This window comes from Microcaecilia unicolor, chromosome 4 (genome assembly GCF_901765095.1).
Source record: "Microcaecilia unicolor chromosome 4, aMicUni1.1, whole genome shotgun sequence".
Taxonomy (NCBI): Eukaryota; Metazoa; Chordata; class Amphibia; order Gymnophiona; family Siphonopidae; genus Microcaecilia; species Microcaecilia unicolor.
In genome coordinates this window covers 21,000,586-21,019,804 of record NC_044034.1, presented here as the reverse complement: position 1 = coordinate 21,019,804, position 19,219 = coordinate 21,000,586, and the positions used below count along the sequence as shown (strand labels likewise).

Below are 19,219 nucleotides of genomic sequence, written 5' to 3'. Positions count from 1 at the left end.
TGGAAAGGAAGCCATGGAAATGGAATTAAGAGAACAGATAGAGAGCAGCAGAATCGGAGACTGGGACCAACATGATCAGAAAAACAAAGTCACCAGACAACAAAGGTAGAAAAAAATTATTTTATTTTCATTTTAGTGTTTGGAATATGTCCAATTTGAGAATTTACATATACTGTCTTATTTTGCAATGTATAGCAATATGTTTTTTTCTGTTTTTCTGGTATTGTGCTGCATGCAGTTCCTAGCTTCTTAGGATTGCAGGTTAATTTTTGAAGAATTTGAAGGTGGGCTATCTCTGTTCTGCATATGTGACTGCAAGGCCAAGTGTCTGAATAGGGATCTGTTTGTTAGTTTCTGAGATTTTAATAACATATTGTGTTTCAGATTTGGCAAGACTGTTCTCCTAATTCCTGGTCTGTATGCTATTTTGGTTTGTGTCATTTTGGGTATACTGGAGCTGTAACAGCTTACGGAAATTATTTATAATGAAAAAAAAGCACACGTGAGACAACTTCTACTACTGATCCATCGGGGGAAGAGGGCGTGTCAAAATGGCGGCCGTGAGTGTTTGCTAACGGTCCAACTTTAGCTGCTGGTGTTTCCTTATCGTTTTCCTAATGCCACATACTAAAAGAAAAGGGCTGGTGAAAGTTCGACTGCCATCGGACAGAACCTCTTCCCCGGTCCAGCAGATGCTGGACCGATATGCAACACCCCCGTTCTCTTACCGGAGCGGAGATCCCCGCTGAAGGGTCCGAAAAAGGAGACTCGGCCCTCTTGGGAAACGAAACATCTTTGTCTCCTCCGACTCCCAACCCTCCACCACGTCCCGCGTACTCAGGAGGCGAGGCGGGAAGCATAACAGATTCGGATGTCGATGCTGTTTTAGCTTCCGCTGGCAGGGCCTCTAATCCAAACGCGGAGGAGAAGAAAATGGAAGCAAAGATTGCTCCCGTGGTGATCACTTTGGAGTCCATTTGGGGAGCTTTGCAACGTTTAACTACTGTGACTACTTCTACTGCTCAAGATATGACCCAACTGGTTAACAAGGTAGATATTCTGACGGCTTCAATAGAAGAAATAAAAAAGGAAACAACGCAGCAAGTGGCACAAATACAACTTGAGGTAAAGACTTCAAATTCCTCTACCAATGCTATCATATCAGATGTGACATTGATTCGTAGAAGGTTGGAGCAAATTGAAAATTACAATCGCCGTTTAAATCTTAGAATTTTAAATTTCCCGATGGCTCCTGCTCTTAACCCGATGGAGCTCTTTAAAAAATATCTAATGGAGATATTACGTTTTCCTGAGGCAGCAGTTCCCCCTTTGAATAAAATTTACTACTTGCCTTTACCTAAGCGAAATCGAGAAGAACAGGGGACCCCCGGGCATATGATACAAACTCAACAAGATGATCAGACTTTAAATTATATTTCTGCCTTGCTAGAAGATTCGCTAAATGAAGTTACTCTGAGATGAACATTAATGGCTTCCTTTGTATTTGAGCAGGACTTAAATTCTGTATTAAAGTTGTACTTTAAAAACTGTACAAAACCTTTTTGTGGACACAGAATTTGGATCTACTCAAGACAGAAGGAGGAAATTCCTGGCTCTTCGAGAAGAAACAAATTTGATAGGAGCGAAGTTTCTATTAACGTTTCCCTGTAAATGTATAATAAGATATCTGGACAATAAATATATTTTTTGGGAGCCGGAACAACTTAAAGCTTTCTTAGATTTAAAAAGTATACCCAGTGGACCCAAGAAGTGAGAGAAGTTGGAAAATATAAAATGAGAGAATTAAACGGTCAGGCCAGTTTCTGATAATTAATTATCTGTGATAGGTTCTCCTTAACCTTTTTGGAATACGCTCCCTATGTTTCTCCCTTAGATTTATGGTTCTAATCAAGAGATGTAAAAATTTTGTTGTATTGATATTCATTTGATACTTTTTCCTCTCTGTGTTTCAATTTTGCAAGTGAAATTTGTGTAACTTGTAAAGCATAAATAAAGAAAAAAATATATAAAAAAGAAAAAAAAGCACACGTTATTTTTCTTCTATACTGGTGTAATATTTTCAGTGATGCCTGTTTATATACGCCATGGTGGGTAAAATGGGTGTGGCTACTGTAGGGGCAGAGCCATAGTGATCTGACCCCCAAGGTTACCCATAATGAGTACTAGTACCTTTTTTCCTACAAAAAAAGCACTGGGGGCAGGTGTCTGGCAGTGGCGTTCCTAGCCTCGACGGCACCCGGGGCGGATCGCCGATGCGCCCCCCCCCCCCCCCGCGAAATGGCACCCCCCCCGGGTGCACGCCGCTGGGGGGAGGGTGCCGCAGCACACGCCTGTCTGCTCCCAGTTCGCTACACTCGCTAAATTCTCTCGTTCGCTGCAGCTCCCTCCCTCTGCCTCGGAACAGGAAGTAACCTGTTCCGGGGCAGAAGGAGGGAGCTGCTGCAGCGAACGAGAGAATTTAGCGAGCGTAGTGAACTGGGAGCAGACAGGCGCGCGCTGCGGCACCCCCCAGCGGCGTGCACCCGGGGCGGACCGCCCCCACCGCCCCCCCCCCCCCTTGGTACGCCACTGGTGTCTGGTAATGGAGGAGTTTGTGTTGCTCTCACTGAAGGGAGGGAAGAGAGAAGGTGCTAGATGGGGGGGAGGGGAGAGGTTGGGAGGAGAGAGGAGATGCTGGGTGGGTAGGGGGCACCTACGAATAGGCTGCGGGGGGGGGGGGGGGTCGCCAGAAACCTTAGCACCAGCCCTGCCAGTCTGGGCAAAAGTAAAGGAAATGCAATCTGTTAGCCAGTTGGAAATAGTGTGTTTGCCAATGGCTACCCCCATCCTGTTTGGCTCAAAAGAAACAAAAAGCTGGGTGGACATTTTATGGGTCAATTACTTGGGCCTGAAGCTCACTGACCCTGCGAGCTGAAGTGACCCCCACCAGAAACACAACTTTCCCGGTCAACCACTTCAGATGACAAGAATCAAGCAGCTCAAAAGGAGCTTTCATCAGCTGGATGCGGACATCGTTGAGATTCCATGACACAGTTGGAGGTTTGATAGGGGGTTTTGTCAATAATAAACATTGCATGGAGCAAACAACTAGAGGCTGTATAGAGATGGGCTTACCTCCCACACAGCGATGATAAGCACTAATTGCACTTAGATGAACCTTTAAAGAGTTGGTTTTCAAACTAGACTCAGAGAGGTGCAGGAGGTATTCAAGCAGTTTGTGTAGGACACTTTAGGGGATCTAAGGCCTTTCCCTCACACTAGACAGCAAACCTCCTCCACTTAAATGAGTAACAACTCTTAGTGGAGTTTGTTCTGGAAGCCAGCAAAATGTGGGAGATATCCTCTGGAAAATCCAAGGTTTCAAATTCTTCAACATCCAAACCATGAAGGCCAGGGATTGGAAGTTGGGATGCACAGGACATATGGAATCAGACAGAAACTGTTTGGTCAATCAGTTGTAGTTAAGACAGACCTCCTCTTGGGAAAGGCAGTTCAGATTCTGTCAGACAGTGTGACAGCTGTGGCTTATGTCAACACACATGGAGGAACTCGGAGCTCCTCCCTAGCACTGTCTGCTCATCTGTTTTCCTGGGCAGAGCCTTTGCAGCCTTTTGTTGGCTCACATAGCAGGCTATCTGAATGTGCAAGCAGACTTTCTCAGCAGACACTCCCTTGACCAGGAGGAATGGAAACCTCCACAGTGGATGTTCAACTTCATTGTGGATTAGTGGGGTTCTCTGGTTCTGGACCTGATAGCAACCAGGAAGAACAGCAAGACCCAACGCTTCTTCATCAGAGAGAAGGAATTTGGCTCAGAAGTGATAGGTGCGCTACTTCAACCCTGACCACAGCAGGACCTACTCTGTTTTTCCTCCTTGGCCAATGATTGTCTGAATCCTCAATTGGGTGACCCTATACCTGGGTCATCATTGCTCTGAATTGGCCCAGAAGGTTTTGGTATATGAACCTCATTCATCTTCATGTAGATCAACCTCTCCCCTTCAATGGGGGCTTCTGTGCCAAAGACTGATTCTTATGGAAGATCCCTTCCACTTTAGTCTTATGGCTTGGCTATTGGGAGATCGAGATTGAGCTGTAAAGGTTATTCACAGGAGGTTATATCTACCTTGCTGCAAGAAGGCCTCTCTAAGAGTTTAGCCCTTTGTCCCTTGAAAGTCCAGGCAACTGCCCTAGCCTATTTTACTGGTTGTTTAGAGCATTCCTCCTTAAAGGCTTATCTGGGTGTGGTGCACTTTCTCAAGAGTGTTGGCTGTTTGTGACTTCCTCTTGGTGATTTTTCCAGAATGAAACCTGAATCTTATCTTCTGATCTCAGAGTCATTTGAAAGAAAGCAACTCTCAAAGACCTTATAAAGAAGACAGTATTTTTAATAGCCTTTGCTTTGGCCAGGTGCATTTCTCAGCTTCAGGCTCTTTCCTGTAGAGACCTTATTTTTAGTCTCACTGAAATGGGAGTCTCCCTTCATCTGATTCCTTCCTTTCTCCCTAAGGTAGTTTCAGATTTTCACCTCAATCAGTCTCTATATCTTCCTTCATTCTCTATCTTTCTTGCACTTTTTGGATGTCAAGAGAGTGCTCATGCGGTACCTGGAGGCAGTGACATAGCAAGGGCAGGGCAGTGGGGGCGGTCCGCCCCGGGTGCACGCCGCTGGGGGGTGTTGGCTCCACTGGTTCCCTGCTCCCTCTGCCCCGGAACAGGTTACTTCCTGTTCCGGGGCAGAGGGAGCAGGGAACCAGCAGAACCGATACCCCCCCAGCGGCGTGCACACGGCAGGCAAGAATGCACTTGGGGGAGGGGGCTTGGGTGATGCACTGAGGGGGGGGGGTTGTTGCACCGAGGGGGGGGGGGGGTGCGCAGTGGCAATCCGCCCTGGGTGGCAGCCGACCTCGCTACGCGCTGGAGGTAACTAATGACTTCTGCAAGTTGGATAGACTTTGTCTTGTTCAATAAGTCTAGACAGGGGAATGCGTCTTTGAAACCTACTGTAGCTTCCTGGTTGAAAGAGACAATGCTTACGTTTTGGCAGGTAAAGATCCACCAATAGTGCTGCAAGCTCATTCCATGGAGGAGTACCTGTTCTTGGGCAGAGCAGTTGGTGGTAGCTCCTTCAGATATTTGTAGATCAGCAACATGGGCTAATAGGCTACTCTGCATATCCTGATGAAGCATTACCTTCTTAATGTAGCAGCCAGGGAGGACGCTGCCTTTGAGGCTTATTGAAGCCTCTGTTTCCCTCACATCTTAAGGACTGCTTTTTATATCCCATATTTCTTGGGCTCATCTGATGCTCATGAAAAGGACAGAGAAGTTAGGTCTTACCTGCTAATTTTCTTTCCTTTAGTTGGCACCAGGCAAGTCCAGCTACTCACCCTATTTGTGGCATCTTCCTGTTCCTTCAGGGTCAGTTTTGATTACAGTTCTTGTCCTCTAATTCATCATCTGGTTGCTTTTTTCCTTTTTCTGCTTTTGGCAAAAGAAACTTTATTTGGCTTCATTGCTTGGATATGTAATACTGAATTGTTTGAGCTGTTCAGGATCCTATAAGGCACAGTACAATATCTTCACCAGCTGGTAGATGGGCATAAACCCAGATTTCCTTGATTCATCTGGTGTGACTAAAGAAAAGAAAATTAGCAGGTAAGAACTAATTTCTCCTTTTTACATATGGAAAGTCTGACGGGATGTCACTCTTTTGTTGAACATTTTCTTTTGTAAAAGTCTTCTTCTGATATCCTGCCACCAAATATATGTGGTTTATTTCTGGCACTCTGTATTTTATAGATGGCTCTGTATTCAATGAGCATTTTATAAAATACTAGGGATTTCTGAACACATGGTCATAAACATTAATTTCTCAACCTAGATACCCTATAAAGCTATCCTCCACACTTTGAACTGCTAGCTTCCAAGAGAAAGTTATTCATGGATTGGCAAATTAGACATTTTTGCCAAATAAATTCAAATCTAACTTGGTAATATTTTCTGAGGCGGTAATTTTATAAACAATTTCTGCATGTAAAACAGAATTTTACATGCTGAGAACACCACTTATAAAAATGCTTATGGCTGTGCTCATAAAAGTATGTGCAGAATTCAATTGTGAGCAATCTGTTATACACACAAAAATAGACATTTTGGGAGCGGAGATTATTTTATTTATTAGGATTTATTTACCGCCGTTTTGAAGGAATTTACTCAAGGCGGTGTACAGTAAGAATAAATCAAATATGAGCAATAAGCAATTACAGCAGTAAAAACATTCAAATAACAATACAAAGTATGGCATAGTATACTACTTACAAATGTCAACACCGTATGTAATAGTAACATAGTAACATAGTAGATGACAGCAGAAAAAGACCTGCACGGTCCATCCAGTCTGCCCAACAAGATAACTCATATTTGCTGCTTTTTGTGTATACCCTACTTTGATTTGTACCTGTGCTCTTCAGGGCACAGACCGTATAAGTCTGCCCAGCACTATCCTCACCTCCCAACCACCAGCCCTGCCTCCCAACCACTGGCTCTGGCACAGACCATACAAGTCTGTCCAGCACTATCCCTGCCTCCCAACCACCAGTCCCGCTTCCCACCACCGGCTCTGGCACAGACCGTATAAGTCTGCCCAGCACTATCCCCGCCTCCCAACCACCAGCCCCGCCTCCCAATCTTGACTAAGCTCCTGAGGATCCATTCCTTCGGCACAGGATTCCTTTATGCTTATCCCACGCATGTTTGAATTCCGTTACCGTTTTCATTTCCACCACCTCCCGCGGGAGGGCATTCCAAGCATCCACTACTCTCTCCATGAAAAAATACTTCCTGACATTTTTCTTGAGTCTGCCCCCCTTCAATCTCATTTCATGTCCTCTCATTCTACCATCTTCCCATCTCCGGAAAAGGTTCGTTTGCGGATTAATACCTTTCAAATATTTGAATGTCTGTATCATATCACCCCTGTTTCTCCTTTCCTCCAGAGTATACATGTTTAGTTCAGCAAGTCTCTCCTTATACGTCTTGTAACGCAAATCCCATACCATTCTCGTAGCTTTTCTTTGCACCGCTTCAATTCTTTTTACATCCTTAACAAGATACGGCCTCCAAAACTGAACACAATACTCCAGGTGGGGCCTCACCAACGACTTATACAGGGGCATCAACACCCCCTTTCTTCTGCTGGTCACACCTCTCTCTATACAGCCTAACAACCTTCTAGCTACGGCCACCGCCTTGTCACACTGTTTCGTCGCCTTCAAATCCTCAGATACTATCACCCCAAGATCCCTCTCTCCGCCCGTACCTATCAGACTCTCCCCGCCTAACACATACGTCTCCCGTGGATTTCCATTCCCTAAGTGCATCACTTTGCATTTCTTCACATTGAATTTTAATTGCCAAACCTTAGACCATTCTTCTAGCTTCCTCAGATCCTTTTTCATGTTTTCCACTCCCTCCCGGGTGTCTATTTTAATTGACAGTGTAGGGTATCAGCAAAGATGAAACATATAGATAGGTAAAAGAGTAAGAGGAATTAGAAAATAAAGTGACTAATTTAAAGAAAAGTGCACATGAGGTCAGAGAGTTGGTTAACATTGAATATATATGTGGATACTTTCCATATTATGAAGTATGTACATCAATAGACAAGCCTAAACTTACACCCTGCAAGGAGCAGGAATAATTTGTGTTCCTAAGTTTTTGTGGGGGGTTTTAAAGGCTTATTTTATAAGGGAGACTATGCATATACTTTCCCTTATTAAACAGGCCTATTTAATATGAATACCAGTCACATGGACTTAAGCAACCTGTTATAAAATTGCTCTCCACATAAATTGGCCATTTCCCCAGATATGTTAATGGCCTTTCCTTATATCCTTCTGTCTAACAGCTCTTCCTTAGGAAATTAAGGTCTTTTTCTGGTTAAAAGCCCCTTCACCCTGTTTCCTTTTTCATTGAGAAATACACTAAATTGACTGCATTTAGCCTATAATTCTTGGTCACCCGCAGCTGTTCGTCTCTTGTGCACCTGTTTAAGGTGCCTTTTCTCATGAGCTTTGTAAAAGCATCATTAGATGTGCATTGGGAGCAGAGCCATTAAGCTGTGATCTACCAATTTGTATTCTTATCTTGATTCTCACAGATGTTTTATTGAGGAAAGCAATCAATGAAATTAAAAATGTATTTTCTCTTCTTGCTGTCAGTCTGTTTTTCTGGTTTGCCAAATCCCAAGGAGGAAAGAAGCAGTGAGAGAGAGAGATTTACTAATCTTCATGTTTGCTCTCGTTCCAGGTCTATCTGTACAACCCCTATGATGGCCTTTACCACACTATGCCCCTGCAAGCCCACCATGGTGCATACATCCATCCTGGACAGTACTACAATGCCTATCAAAGAGGTATCAAAGAGGGAATGAGCTATAGGGATGGACACCCAGGAAAAGTTTGGGATTTTTTGGAATTCCTTTCATTTCCAACGCGTGTCATTATTAGTATACCCTCGTAAAGAGTGTGCTTCATATGCACATGGGGGAAATTCTATTAATGGCGCTCAAATATCGGTACTCAGAGGTGAGCGCCCATTATAGAAGAGCATTGAGTGCCGATTTTGGCACCAGGACTTGCATCTGCTGAAACCAGGTGTAATTCCCGATGCCCAATTTGGGTATAAATGCCCTGTATTCTTTTAGGAACGCCCCTGACCTGCCCGTGCACCTCCTGTGGCCACACCCCCTTTTGGATTGCACACTATGGAATTTGGGCGCACATCGTTATAGAATAGCGCATAGCAAAATGTGCGCCCAATTCCAAATTGGTGCTGATTAGTACCAGTTAGCACTCAATTATTGGCACTAATTGGCTCCTTAACCTGTTTAATTGGGTGCACATCTTGGATCGGTGTCCAGATTTTAGCGCCATATATAGAATCTGGGGTAAGAAGAGGGCACACTTACCAGCGGATGACATTTGTTTCAGTTGACAGCCTATCCCTAATGAGCTATTGGTTAAGCAACTGTAAAGTGGGGTGCTAGCCATGTTAGTCCATTTTTAAAGGTAATAGAAGTAAATCAAAACAGAGAAAAGAAAATAAGATGATACCTTTTTTATTGGACTAACTTAGTACATTTGTCAACATTTGCTTATCTCTGATCTGAAGAAAAAGGATTACCTTCAAAAGCTAATCAAAAAATATACTAAGTCCAATTAAAAAAGGTATCTTATTTTCTTTTCTGTGGTTTCATTTATTTCTATTTATTACTGCAAAATTTCTTGTCCAGGATAACCCAGAACCTTCATTGTATTAAATGTGTTAAAATTTGCCACACGGCAATGACAGGGCAATTCTATAAAGGAAAGTAAGTGCCTATTTTCCTTTATATTATACTCATAAACCCAGACATATGTGCATAGATGTGAGCACTTAGAGCTAATGTAAATGCTTGTGCCTAGTTCGGAAGATGTTCATGTAACTTCAAGCATTCTTAGGTTACCCAGGTAAGTGTGAGCCCACCCATACTCTACCCCTATGAATGCCCACATGTAAAATACACGCTATTAGAGATATGTGCATATTTACAGGATAGTATGTAGCCGAACCTTTACCATTTATACATGAATGTGGACACATGCCTATACCAGTATGCTAGTCCTGTATATGTAATTTAATTTAATTTTAATGTTCAAAGCAGGTAACAACAAAATGTTAAGATACAAAAACTTAATAAAAATATAAATGGTAAAAATAACAGTTACAACAAAGAGACGAATATAATGGAGAATGGGAACAGTGATTTTAGAAAGCTGATCTGACGTACATCTGTAGTATAGGAGCAGGGCCGTGCCTAGGGTCTCCGGCGCCCCCCTGCAGTTGGCCCCGCCCCCGAAAACGATCGCTACACTACCCGCCCTCTTCTCCCCAGATCCTTTTCCTTTTTTTTTTGTTTAAATTTACCTCTGTCCGGCGGCAGCGTAGCGTTAGTGAGGAGGCGGCGCTCCCCCGCCCCGACGTGTCAGTCTTTCCTTCGCTCAGTTCCGCCTTCTTCTGACGTCATTTCTGATGTCAGAAGAAGGTGGAACTGAGCGAAGGGAAGACTGACACATCGGGGCGGGGGAGCGCTGCCTCCTCACTAACACTACGCTGCCGCCGGACAGAGGTAAATTTAAATGAAAAAAAAAAAAGGAAAAGGATCTGGGGAGAAGAGGGCGAGTTAAGCATGGTGCGGCGGGGCGCCCCCCAGAGGATGGCGCCCTCCTGCCATGCTTACCTCGCTTACCGTGTTGGCACGGCCCTGTATAGGAGCACATATCTCCACTATGTGCAATTGTCTAAAATAGTTGCTTCTCCCAGATGTGAAGAGATATTCACATGCTTACCTTTATTTGTAAGAGCCTTTGTAAAATAACAAGGGGAATTCTACATGCCCTGAACTGGACTTCTTAATTCCCATCTCTATAGCCTTTCTAAAATCAGGCTTTTAGTGAGGGACAAAATAAGTCTTAATGCATCAGTAAAATGCATTAGAAGAATATTTTTATGGAAGCAATAGAAAGACTGTGACAGTTGTGGTCTAAGACTAGAGTCTTCCTCCTCCTAAAGGGGGCGAATTGGGCTAATCAAGGAGTCTTCAATTCTACAAACATTTTGCACTGCAGAAATGAAACATGGTAATTTTTAACTTAGCAAAAAAAATGATTCCAGCAATCTACACGTTATTCATCTGTCCTTTGTGCGTTTGCTGTGGCGAGTATTCATTTTTGCACATCTCTGAATGTGACTTAAAGGACACCAAAATGGTTTTATCAACACATCAATTAAGACTCAGCAGGTCATTGGACTATAAGATTGGGCAAATGCACAAATATTACAGTGATCTATGAGGAATTTGCTTTCATTTTCCATCTTGGACCAGTGGTGTAATGTGTTTTACATTTGCTCCCTGCCCCCCCCCCCCCCCCCCCCCCCAAACACAAGCTTCCTGTTTCCAAGGGGTAGGGATGCTCAAAACCCTGGCACTTATTTTTGATTTGGTACCATTGAGTACTCCTCATGGGCCCCCTGAGGCCATGCTGCCCCCCTCCCCTCAGCACCCCACTGTCTTAGAATTGAAATCTGAAAGACAGACATTCTGGAAGCTCATGTCATCTCTGGATCCTTTTTACATTGGTCCAATGAAAGGTATCAGAACCAGTACAGAATCTTTGCTAAATAAGGCCCAGAATCCTCTTTATCTAGGATCAAAACTTGATATCCGTGTGGGCTTCCTAGGCCCCCTGGGCGAGACTAAGCTTGTTTTTCCTCCACTGTATAGCTTTGTACAGCCATGTACATGCATGCAGTATGGTAAACCCAGAACTGACTGGGCAAGTCTGGACGAACCTTGATGACCTGAAGCCAACTAATAATGATCCACGGTTACCAACTGGCTACATTTTTTTTAGGATAGGCTGAACAGGACCCGGTTTCATCACACAGCAGACATGAACTTTATAGTCACACTCATCTTTTGGAAAATCAAGCCGCTGTACACCATTAAGTAAAACGAGGACAGGTTCATTTCTTACCTATGTATGTTACAAGCACTGCTGGAGATATCGCTAGTTGCTGTTAATTGTTTGGTAAATAAATCAACCAATCAGCTCCTAAATTCAATTTCTCCTACCAAGGAAAACAGCAATAATAACTCTGTGAAGAATCTATCATTTTGCCTCTTTTCTGTATATAAAAAAATGTACCAAAGAATTTCCTAAGTTCCTGTTTCCTAAAATAATAGATATTTTCTTCAATCAGTGCGCCCTTTTTGATTTTATATTTAAGACTGTGATGCCCTCTGGTGGCAGTAAGTTGGCATCTCTCTGGCCAGTAGCCTGAACCTCTGCAGCAGCATAAAACTGAGCTCTCCTACCAGAGATCACTTTCATTGAATTTCACCAATTTTTACTACTTTTATTTGGTTACATCTGATGCTTGCACTTAAAAGTAAAAATTAAACGTGAGAGCAAAACATAAATGATGATTCCTCAGCAAACCAAATGATGCTGCAAAATCTGGAACAGGATTTTGCTACTTCAAGCCTCATCATATAAACAACAGTGGATTATCTCATCTTAAATTTTGCTATTCAGGGAATACAGCCTGTGAGAACAATGGAGCTGTCTGTATTTGTTAAACTGGTTACTGGTCTCATGCCAACAGAATAGTGATGAGTTGGGTCACTTTGAAGAGGAGATGAAGTTGAAGCTGATTGCAATTCTTGGTGAAGAAGCATATATCTGCACCACAGCAGACTGCTGGTCATCCCATGGAAATTTGGATTGATAAAGAGTATTTAGAGGTGAAACCTCTTTCTCTGACCTTAAGGAGATTGAAGAGTTCATATACATTTGACGCTCTTGCATCGGTTCTTGAGTTTGCCATCAGATGAAGAATTGTTAGAACAAGAGACAGAGATTCCAACTTTGTGAGAGCCTTCTTTGTAATTGGACATCATGATGATGATAACGATGAAGACAAAGATGATGATGCAGTGGATGAATTAACATAGAAAAATGAAGGCAGATAAAGACCATATGGTCTATCCAGTCTTCCCATCCATGCCTTCCTCTTCCCTAAAGATCCTATGTACCTGCCCCAGCTTTCTTGAATTCAGTTACAGTTTTTGTCTCCACCATCTTCATAAATTCACCATCCTTTCCATGAAGAAGTATTTTCTCAGGTTACTTCTGTCACCTTTCACCTTTATCCTATGCCCCCTCATTCCAGACCTTCCTTTCAATTGAAAGAGACTTGCCTCCTATGCAATTTATGCCATGGAGGTATTTAAACATCTCTATCTCTTGCCTTTCTTCCAAAGTATACATATTGAGATATTTAACTCTGTCCCCATATGCCTTAGGACAAAGACCACTGACTATTTTAGTAGCCGCCCTCTGGACCAACTCCATCCTGTTTATATTCTTTTTGAAGGTGCGGTCTCCAGAATTGTATACAATATTCTAAATGTGTCTTATAGAGAGGCATCATCACCTCCCTTTTCCTACTGGCCATTCCTCTCGCTATGCACTCAATCATCTTTCTAGCTTTCGTTGTCACCTTTTCTACCTGTTTGGTCACCTTAAGGTCATCACATACAATCACACCCAAGTCCTGCTTCTCTTTCATGCACAAAAGTTCTTCACCCCCCCCCCCCCCCCCCCAAACTGTACTTGTTCCTTGGGTTTTTGCAGCCCAAATGCATGATCTTGCATTTCTTAGCATTAAATCTTAGTTGCCAATTTTATTCATTAGACAGCACTACTTTAATCCAGATGATAACAAGAGTGATAATGATAAAGCATCTTTTGCCATAAGGAAGTCAAGCATTTCAGAGAGAAATTGCCTTGATCAATACCTGAAGACCCAGTTAGACGATATCAGTGTTACTGTAGCCTATTCTGTTTTGAAAGAACTTTTTATCCTTGCCTGTTCAGTTGTTAAAACACCTTTTTAACTGTGCTGGTTTAATAATGACTCATAAGTGCATCCTCATGAATGACAGTCATTTTCAAATTTAGTTTTACTAAAAGCAACGTGGTTTAAATTATAGAGCAATAGAGTTGGGATAACAACATTAACAGTAATTGCATTCATTGTAGTTGCAGTGCTTTTAATCAAAAAGTACCTCATTTTATTTTAGGCAATAACTTTCTTACTTTCACATAAGTAACATTTTTATGTGTTCTTCACAGTACAAGGATCAAAAGGAGGAAGAATGTAACAATAACAAATCTGACCCAAGACCACCCACCTAAGCCCTTCCAAATGCTAACTTAGGACCCTGTATACTAAGCTGTGCAAGTGGCACGCTAGCATTTTTAGCACGTTCTAACCATTAACACACACTGACCGTGTAAATGTCCATAATATTCCTATGCGTGTCTACACGGTTAACACGTGCTCATTTTTAGCACACACTAAAAACGCTAGCACACCTTAACAAACAGGGCCCTTAAAAAGATGGGTTTTTAGAGAAGACCTGAACCTAATATGGTAAATTTCTGATTGAACATCCAGTGCAAGCACGTTTCACAATATTGGGGCTATGAAGAAAAAAGAACTCTGCCCAATGGAATCCAGGCATGCCTAAAAGGCAAGTGCAATCTCCAATCTATGACAACAGGAAGACCATAGGTTAGAATATCTGTGGTAACCAGTAATGGCCGGAATGGACCTTTGTCTTCTGTTGCCTATATTAAACGGCTTATATATGATAGAACTTAGACTGCTGCTCCTATAGATAAGAAAGGAGCTTGTTTGAAGCCTTGTCCATGAAGGGTAGTGCTATTGAATGTGCATTTGATGCACAGCAAGACTATTTTGCTTTCTGATCTGCTTATTCAGTGTGATTTAGATAAATTAGGAATCGCTGAGTCCTGGCTAGAGTCTTCTAACACTGTATTGGCTAAACAATGTTGCCTCCACAGCATACTGGGATTGGACCTGTTGTGATTTGAAACGAGGTGATGGGGTTCTAATGATCTTTATACATTGATATGGCGGATGTTTTAGCTTTGGGAAATGCAAGTATGACTGTATGGTTTAGAAACATGATGGCAGATAAAGGCCAAATGGCCTGTCTAGTCTGCCCATCCCTCTTTAACTCCTAACTCTTCCTTTTCCTAAGGGATCCCATGTGCTTGTCCCACATTTTCTTAAATTCTGACACAGTCCTCATCTACATGACCTACATAACTTCATTGTATGCCCCCTCATTCCAGAGTTTTCCTTCAGTTGAAAAAGGCTCACTTTCTGTACATTAATGCCCTTGAGATATTTAAATGTCTCTATCATATCTTCTCTCTCTCTCCTCTCTTCCATGTATACATGTTGAGGTTCATAAGCCTGTCCCTATATATTTTGTGTTCAAGACCGCTTACCAGTTTTGTAGCCGCCCTCTGGACCGACTCCATCCTGTTTATATCTTTCCATAGGTGCGGTCTCCAGAACTACACATATTACTCCAAATGGGGCCTGACCAGAGACTTCACCTCGTTTTTTCCTGCTGGTCATCCCCCTCCTTATACACCCAAGCATCCTTCTGGCTTTGACAGTCACTTTTTCTACCTGTTTGGAAGCTTTAAGGTCATCAGACGCAATCACCCCAAAGTCCCTCTCTTCCTTCATACACAGAAATACTTCACCCCCTATATTGTACCATTCCCTCGGATTCTTGTGACCCAAGTGCACGACCCTGCATTTTTTAGCATTAAATCTTAGTTGCCAAATATCTGACCATTCCTCCAGTTTCGCTAGGTCCTTCCTCATGTCATCCACACCCTCTGGGGAGTCCACCGTGGTACAGAGTTTGGTATCATCCACAAAGAGACAACCCTTACCAGACAGCCCTTCCGCAATATCACTTACAAAGATATTAAAAAGAGCCAGCCCAAGGACCAATCCCTGTGGTACTCAACTGCTAACATCCCTTTCTTCAGAGCAAACTCCATTTAACTACCCTCTGTCTCCTTCCGTTCAACCATTTTTTAACCCAATCAATTACTCTAGGTTCCATGCCGAGGGCACTCAGTTTATGAGTCACCTGTGCGGAACTGTGTCAAAGGCTTTGCTGAAATCTAAGTATACTACATCTACTGCCCCCTTTAAAATTAACTAAAGTTTGTACAGAAAGAAGTATCTGTCTACTTTTTACCCATACATGCAAAATCACCTGGGAAAGGAAAGCAAATTTCAATAAACCACATAAACATGAGACTATTTTTATATCCTATACCTTTTGCCAAATTTCAAAGAGGAATTATGGATGAGACATTAACACAGAGCTTCCTAAACTGTGGTTTGTGACATGGGCAGGCACCTCATAGGACTCATTGCCCTGCACTTCCTGGGGGTTACACACTTTCCACAGCTGCATGATTTGGGGGTCACAGCTGCAGAAAGATTAGTGAGCACTGCTTTAAACAAAAAAAAAAAAAAAACAAGTTTTGTCCTGCAAGAGGAAGGAGTATGCTGTGAGCTGCATAAGTGCTATCATGTTGAAACTGTTAAAAATTCAAACGCATAAGCATTTTAAAAAGCAGAGTCTATGTAAAACATACAGTTTATACTGAGCACATGTGGCAGTGGTAAGCATGAGTGTGATAGGAAGACTTGGATGAAAAGTGGTCATCAGAGGGAATGTTATATGATCGTAAAGCATGGCATAGTTACTGCTGTTTCTTCTTACCTCCACAGTGCCCGGGATGACCAATGTGATTGTCCGTGAATATCCGCACCGCATGCTGAGAAATCAGATGCCACTGGGAATGCTGGCTGGTGCACTGACAGGCGCTGCCCTTGGCTCATTCCTGTGGTTCCCATGCTGGTTTTAGAAGCACTTTCTTCCTCCAGTAGGGACCCGGAACATTTGCTAAGAAGCTCGATGGTGTTGGTGGATGAGGCGGGACTGACCTGTAATGTTATTACCTGTAAGGGGTTGTAGATCTGTCTGTAGTTCACTCACATTCCTGATCTAGGGACATATCTCTAGTGTAAATATTCCTTTCATTTCCAGCTGCTAGTCTTAACTTTTCCACTATCAAAACATCAACTCTGGTAGTAAAAAAAAAATCATTGTTTAGACAGGCAATCGAGATCGAGAAGTCTTACAGCTTACATCATATGAGGACCATCTTGCCCAAACAGGTCACTGTACTGGAAGACGTCTTGAAAATAAAGTTTGATATAGTAAATACAAGACTCTTCTACCGAGGATTATCAAGAGCATCACATGTGCAAAAGCACTGATCTAGCCCACCAAGAGAAGGAAGAGGAGTGAAAATACCAGACACTGCATCCTCCTCTGCCACAGAGCCAAGCTCACATTTTCAATCATGCGCCATGTGACAGAGGAGACGTAGTTGTAATCCAAGGTACCATTATTTCCCTCTTCCTACTGGTCTAAAATAGGACATGTAGGGTTGTGGACCAGGAGGGAGAGATAAGAATAAGGACTGAAGAGGAGTAAAGGGGAGATATGATGGAGGAAGGGGAGGGGTATGTATGCGAGAGGGCATATAGGACTGGAGGAGGGTGTGAGAGGACCAGGAGAAATATGGAGCCAGAAGACTGGAGCTGGGGTGGTGTAGTGGGTGAGACAAAGAATCGGGGATGGCGAAAAGAGAGAAAATGAGGGGACAGGTTGAGAGGTGGAGAAAGAACAACCCCCTTTACCAAAATCCAGATCTGTCTCCCCTTCCCCGAGATCCCAGAATAATCCTCCATTCTCCCTTCCCCAGATCTAGCCTCCTTAGAAACCTTCCCCCATCTCTGATCCATTCTCCTCCCCGATTCTTACCCTCTTTTTCACCCACTTTCATTCCCCATCTCTAGTCATAGTAACATAGTAAATGACGGTAGATGAAGACCTGTATGGTCCATCCAGACTGCCCAACAAGATAAACTCATTTTACATGGTATGCGATACTTTATACCTGAGTATGATTTGTCCTTGCCATTCTCAGGGCACAGACCGTAGAAGTCTGGCCAGCACTGTTCTTGTACTAAGTTCTGAAGCTAACGTTGAAGCCCCTTAAAATTTACACTCCAGCCCATCCATATCCATTCAGTCATGATCAGGACGTAGATCGTAGAAGTCTGCCCAGCACCAGTTTTGCTTCCCAATTACTGGCATCACCACCTAATCTTCGTAATGCAGATTATGAGTGAGATAAAATTGTAAAACTATATTTCTATAAGGTTGTTCATCGCTTCAGGAAGGATAAGCTTCTGGGAAGGTGGTATATAAAATAATGAAATGAAGGTTGGAAAACAACTTTATTATTAAATTGCAAAATACAGTTTATATTTAATTTTCAAAATATGTAAATTTATGTAAATACACTGCAGAGTTTCCTAACACTCAATTTAGAATCTACCACTTGTGGATAAAGTGACATTAGCTCCAGAAATGGCAGACCGGGGTTAATGCTCTGCTCGGACTGACTTAATTATTTGCCATATCTCCTCCCAATTGTCACCTCAGTTATCAGCTTTGAGTGCTGCTAGTGTCCAAGCTGATGGCCATTCAAAAGGAAACAGAGACAACTAAATCTGCGCTGTCCCAACACAAAAAAAGTACTGGGAAAACTAGGTGATCCAACCCAGCGTGGGCAAGATAGCGGCAGTGGAATCTGAGATGGAAAACGAGTCCAGCTCTGACTCCAATAGAATTAGTGGCCCTGTGAAAGACCGTGAAATACGAAAATGGATACAGGAGCTTAAGACAGATTTTAAACTGATGTGACAGATCTGAAGGACACCCAAGATAGCATCAAAAGGGAAACTGGCTTGATCATCACTAAGCAAGAAGAACTGGAAGAGAGAGTTGCGCAGTGTGAAGAATGTGTGGAAGGTATCCATGCTTTCTATGAATCTCAGTGTGGATACCAAAGCGCTCTGGGAACAAGTTGAAGACCTCGACAATAGATCTGGGAGGCACAATCACTGCAGAGGAGTACCAGAAGAGTCAGCCTATACTGACTGCACTGTGGTGGTTCAAGATTTCATCTGACAGTTACTGCAGGCCACAGAGCCCGATGAAGCAGTGGAGCCTGTGATTGAAATTGATAGATCGCTGGGCCCCAAAGGAGACAAAACAAGTGACATTGTGGTTTGTCTCCATGACTTTTAAGCAAAAGGAAAAGATTTTGAGGTTGGCGTGATCACAAAGCTCAATTCAACGGAAATCTCTGAAAACAGAGATTTTCCAAGATATCTCTGCTTTAGTGCTGTGGAGAAGAAGGGAATTCACAGGAGTTATGGTTTTCCTGCACACAACTAATGTCAGGTATAAGTGGGGGTTTCTCTTTGGCCTGTTGTTTTCCATCAACGGAGTAACAAAAAGAACCAAACACCTGATGATACCTGGAGGGCTCTACAACAGCGGAAAGTTGACAAAATCATGGAGGATGTGACCAACGCTTTGCTTAAATGGAAGGACATACAACTAATCCTGAGATGGTAGAGAATAACAAAAGGCAACGTCAACAGAAGGTAAGCACTCCACTGATGATCAAACGCCAAGCAAAAAAAATGGAGCCAAAGGACCTCTCTCAGATGGTGTCCACAGCAAACTCTTTATTGAAATCGATAAAATCAGCGACCCAACACGAGTTGTGTTTTGGCCTTATCAGCCTGCGTCAGGGGT

At 42.9% G+C, this 19,219-nt stretch overlaps 1 protein-coding gene across 2 annotated transcripts in view; it reads left to right on the top strand.

Annotated features, from left to right (window-relative positions):
• The window catches only part of PLEKHB1 (pleckstrin homology domain containing B1), a 158,281-nt gene extending 141,550 nt beyond the window's left edge, over window positions 1-16,731 (top strand). For both annotated transcript variants that reach the window (XM_030199326.1, XM_030199325.1), the window contains 2 exons: window positions 8,332-8,437; window positions 16,267-16,731. In XM_030199326.1, coding sequence (XP_030055186.1) covers window positions 8,332-8,437; window positions 16,267-16,403 — 243 coding nt within the window. In that variant the 3' untranslated portion in view covers window positions 16,404-16,731. The remainder of the gene's footprint in view (window positions 1-8,331; window positions 8,438-16,266) is intronic.
• Window positions 16,732-19,219: the final 2,488 nt, after the last annotated feature.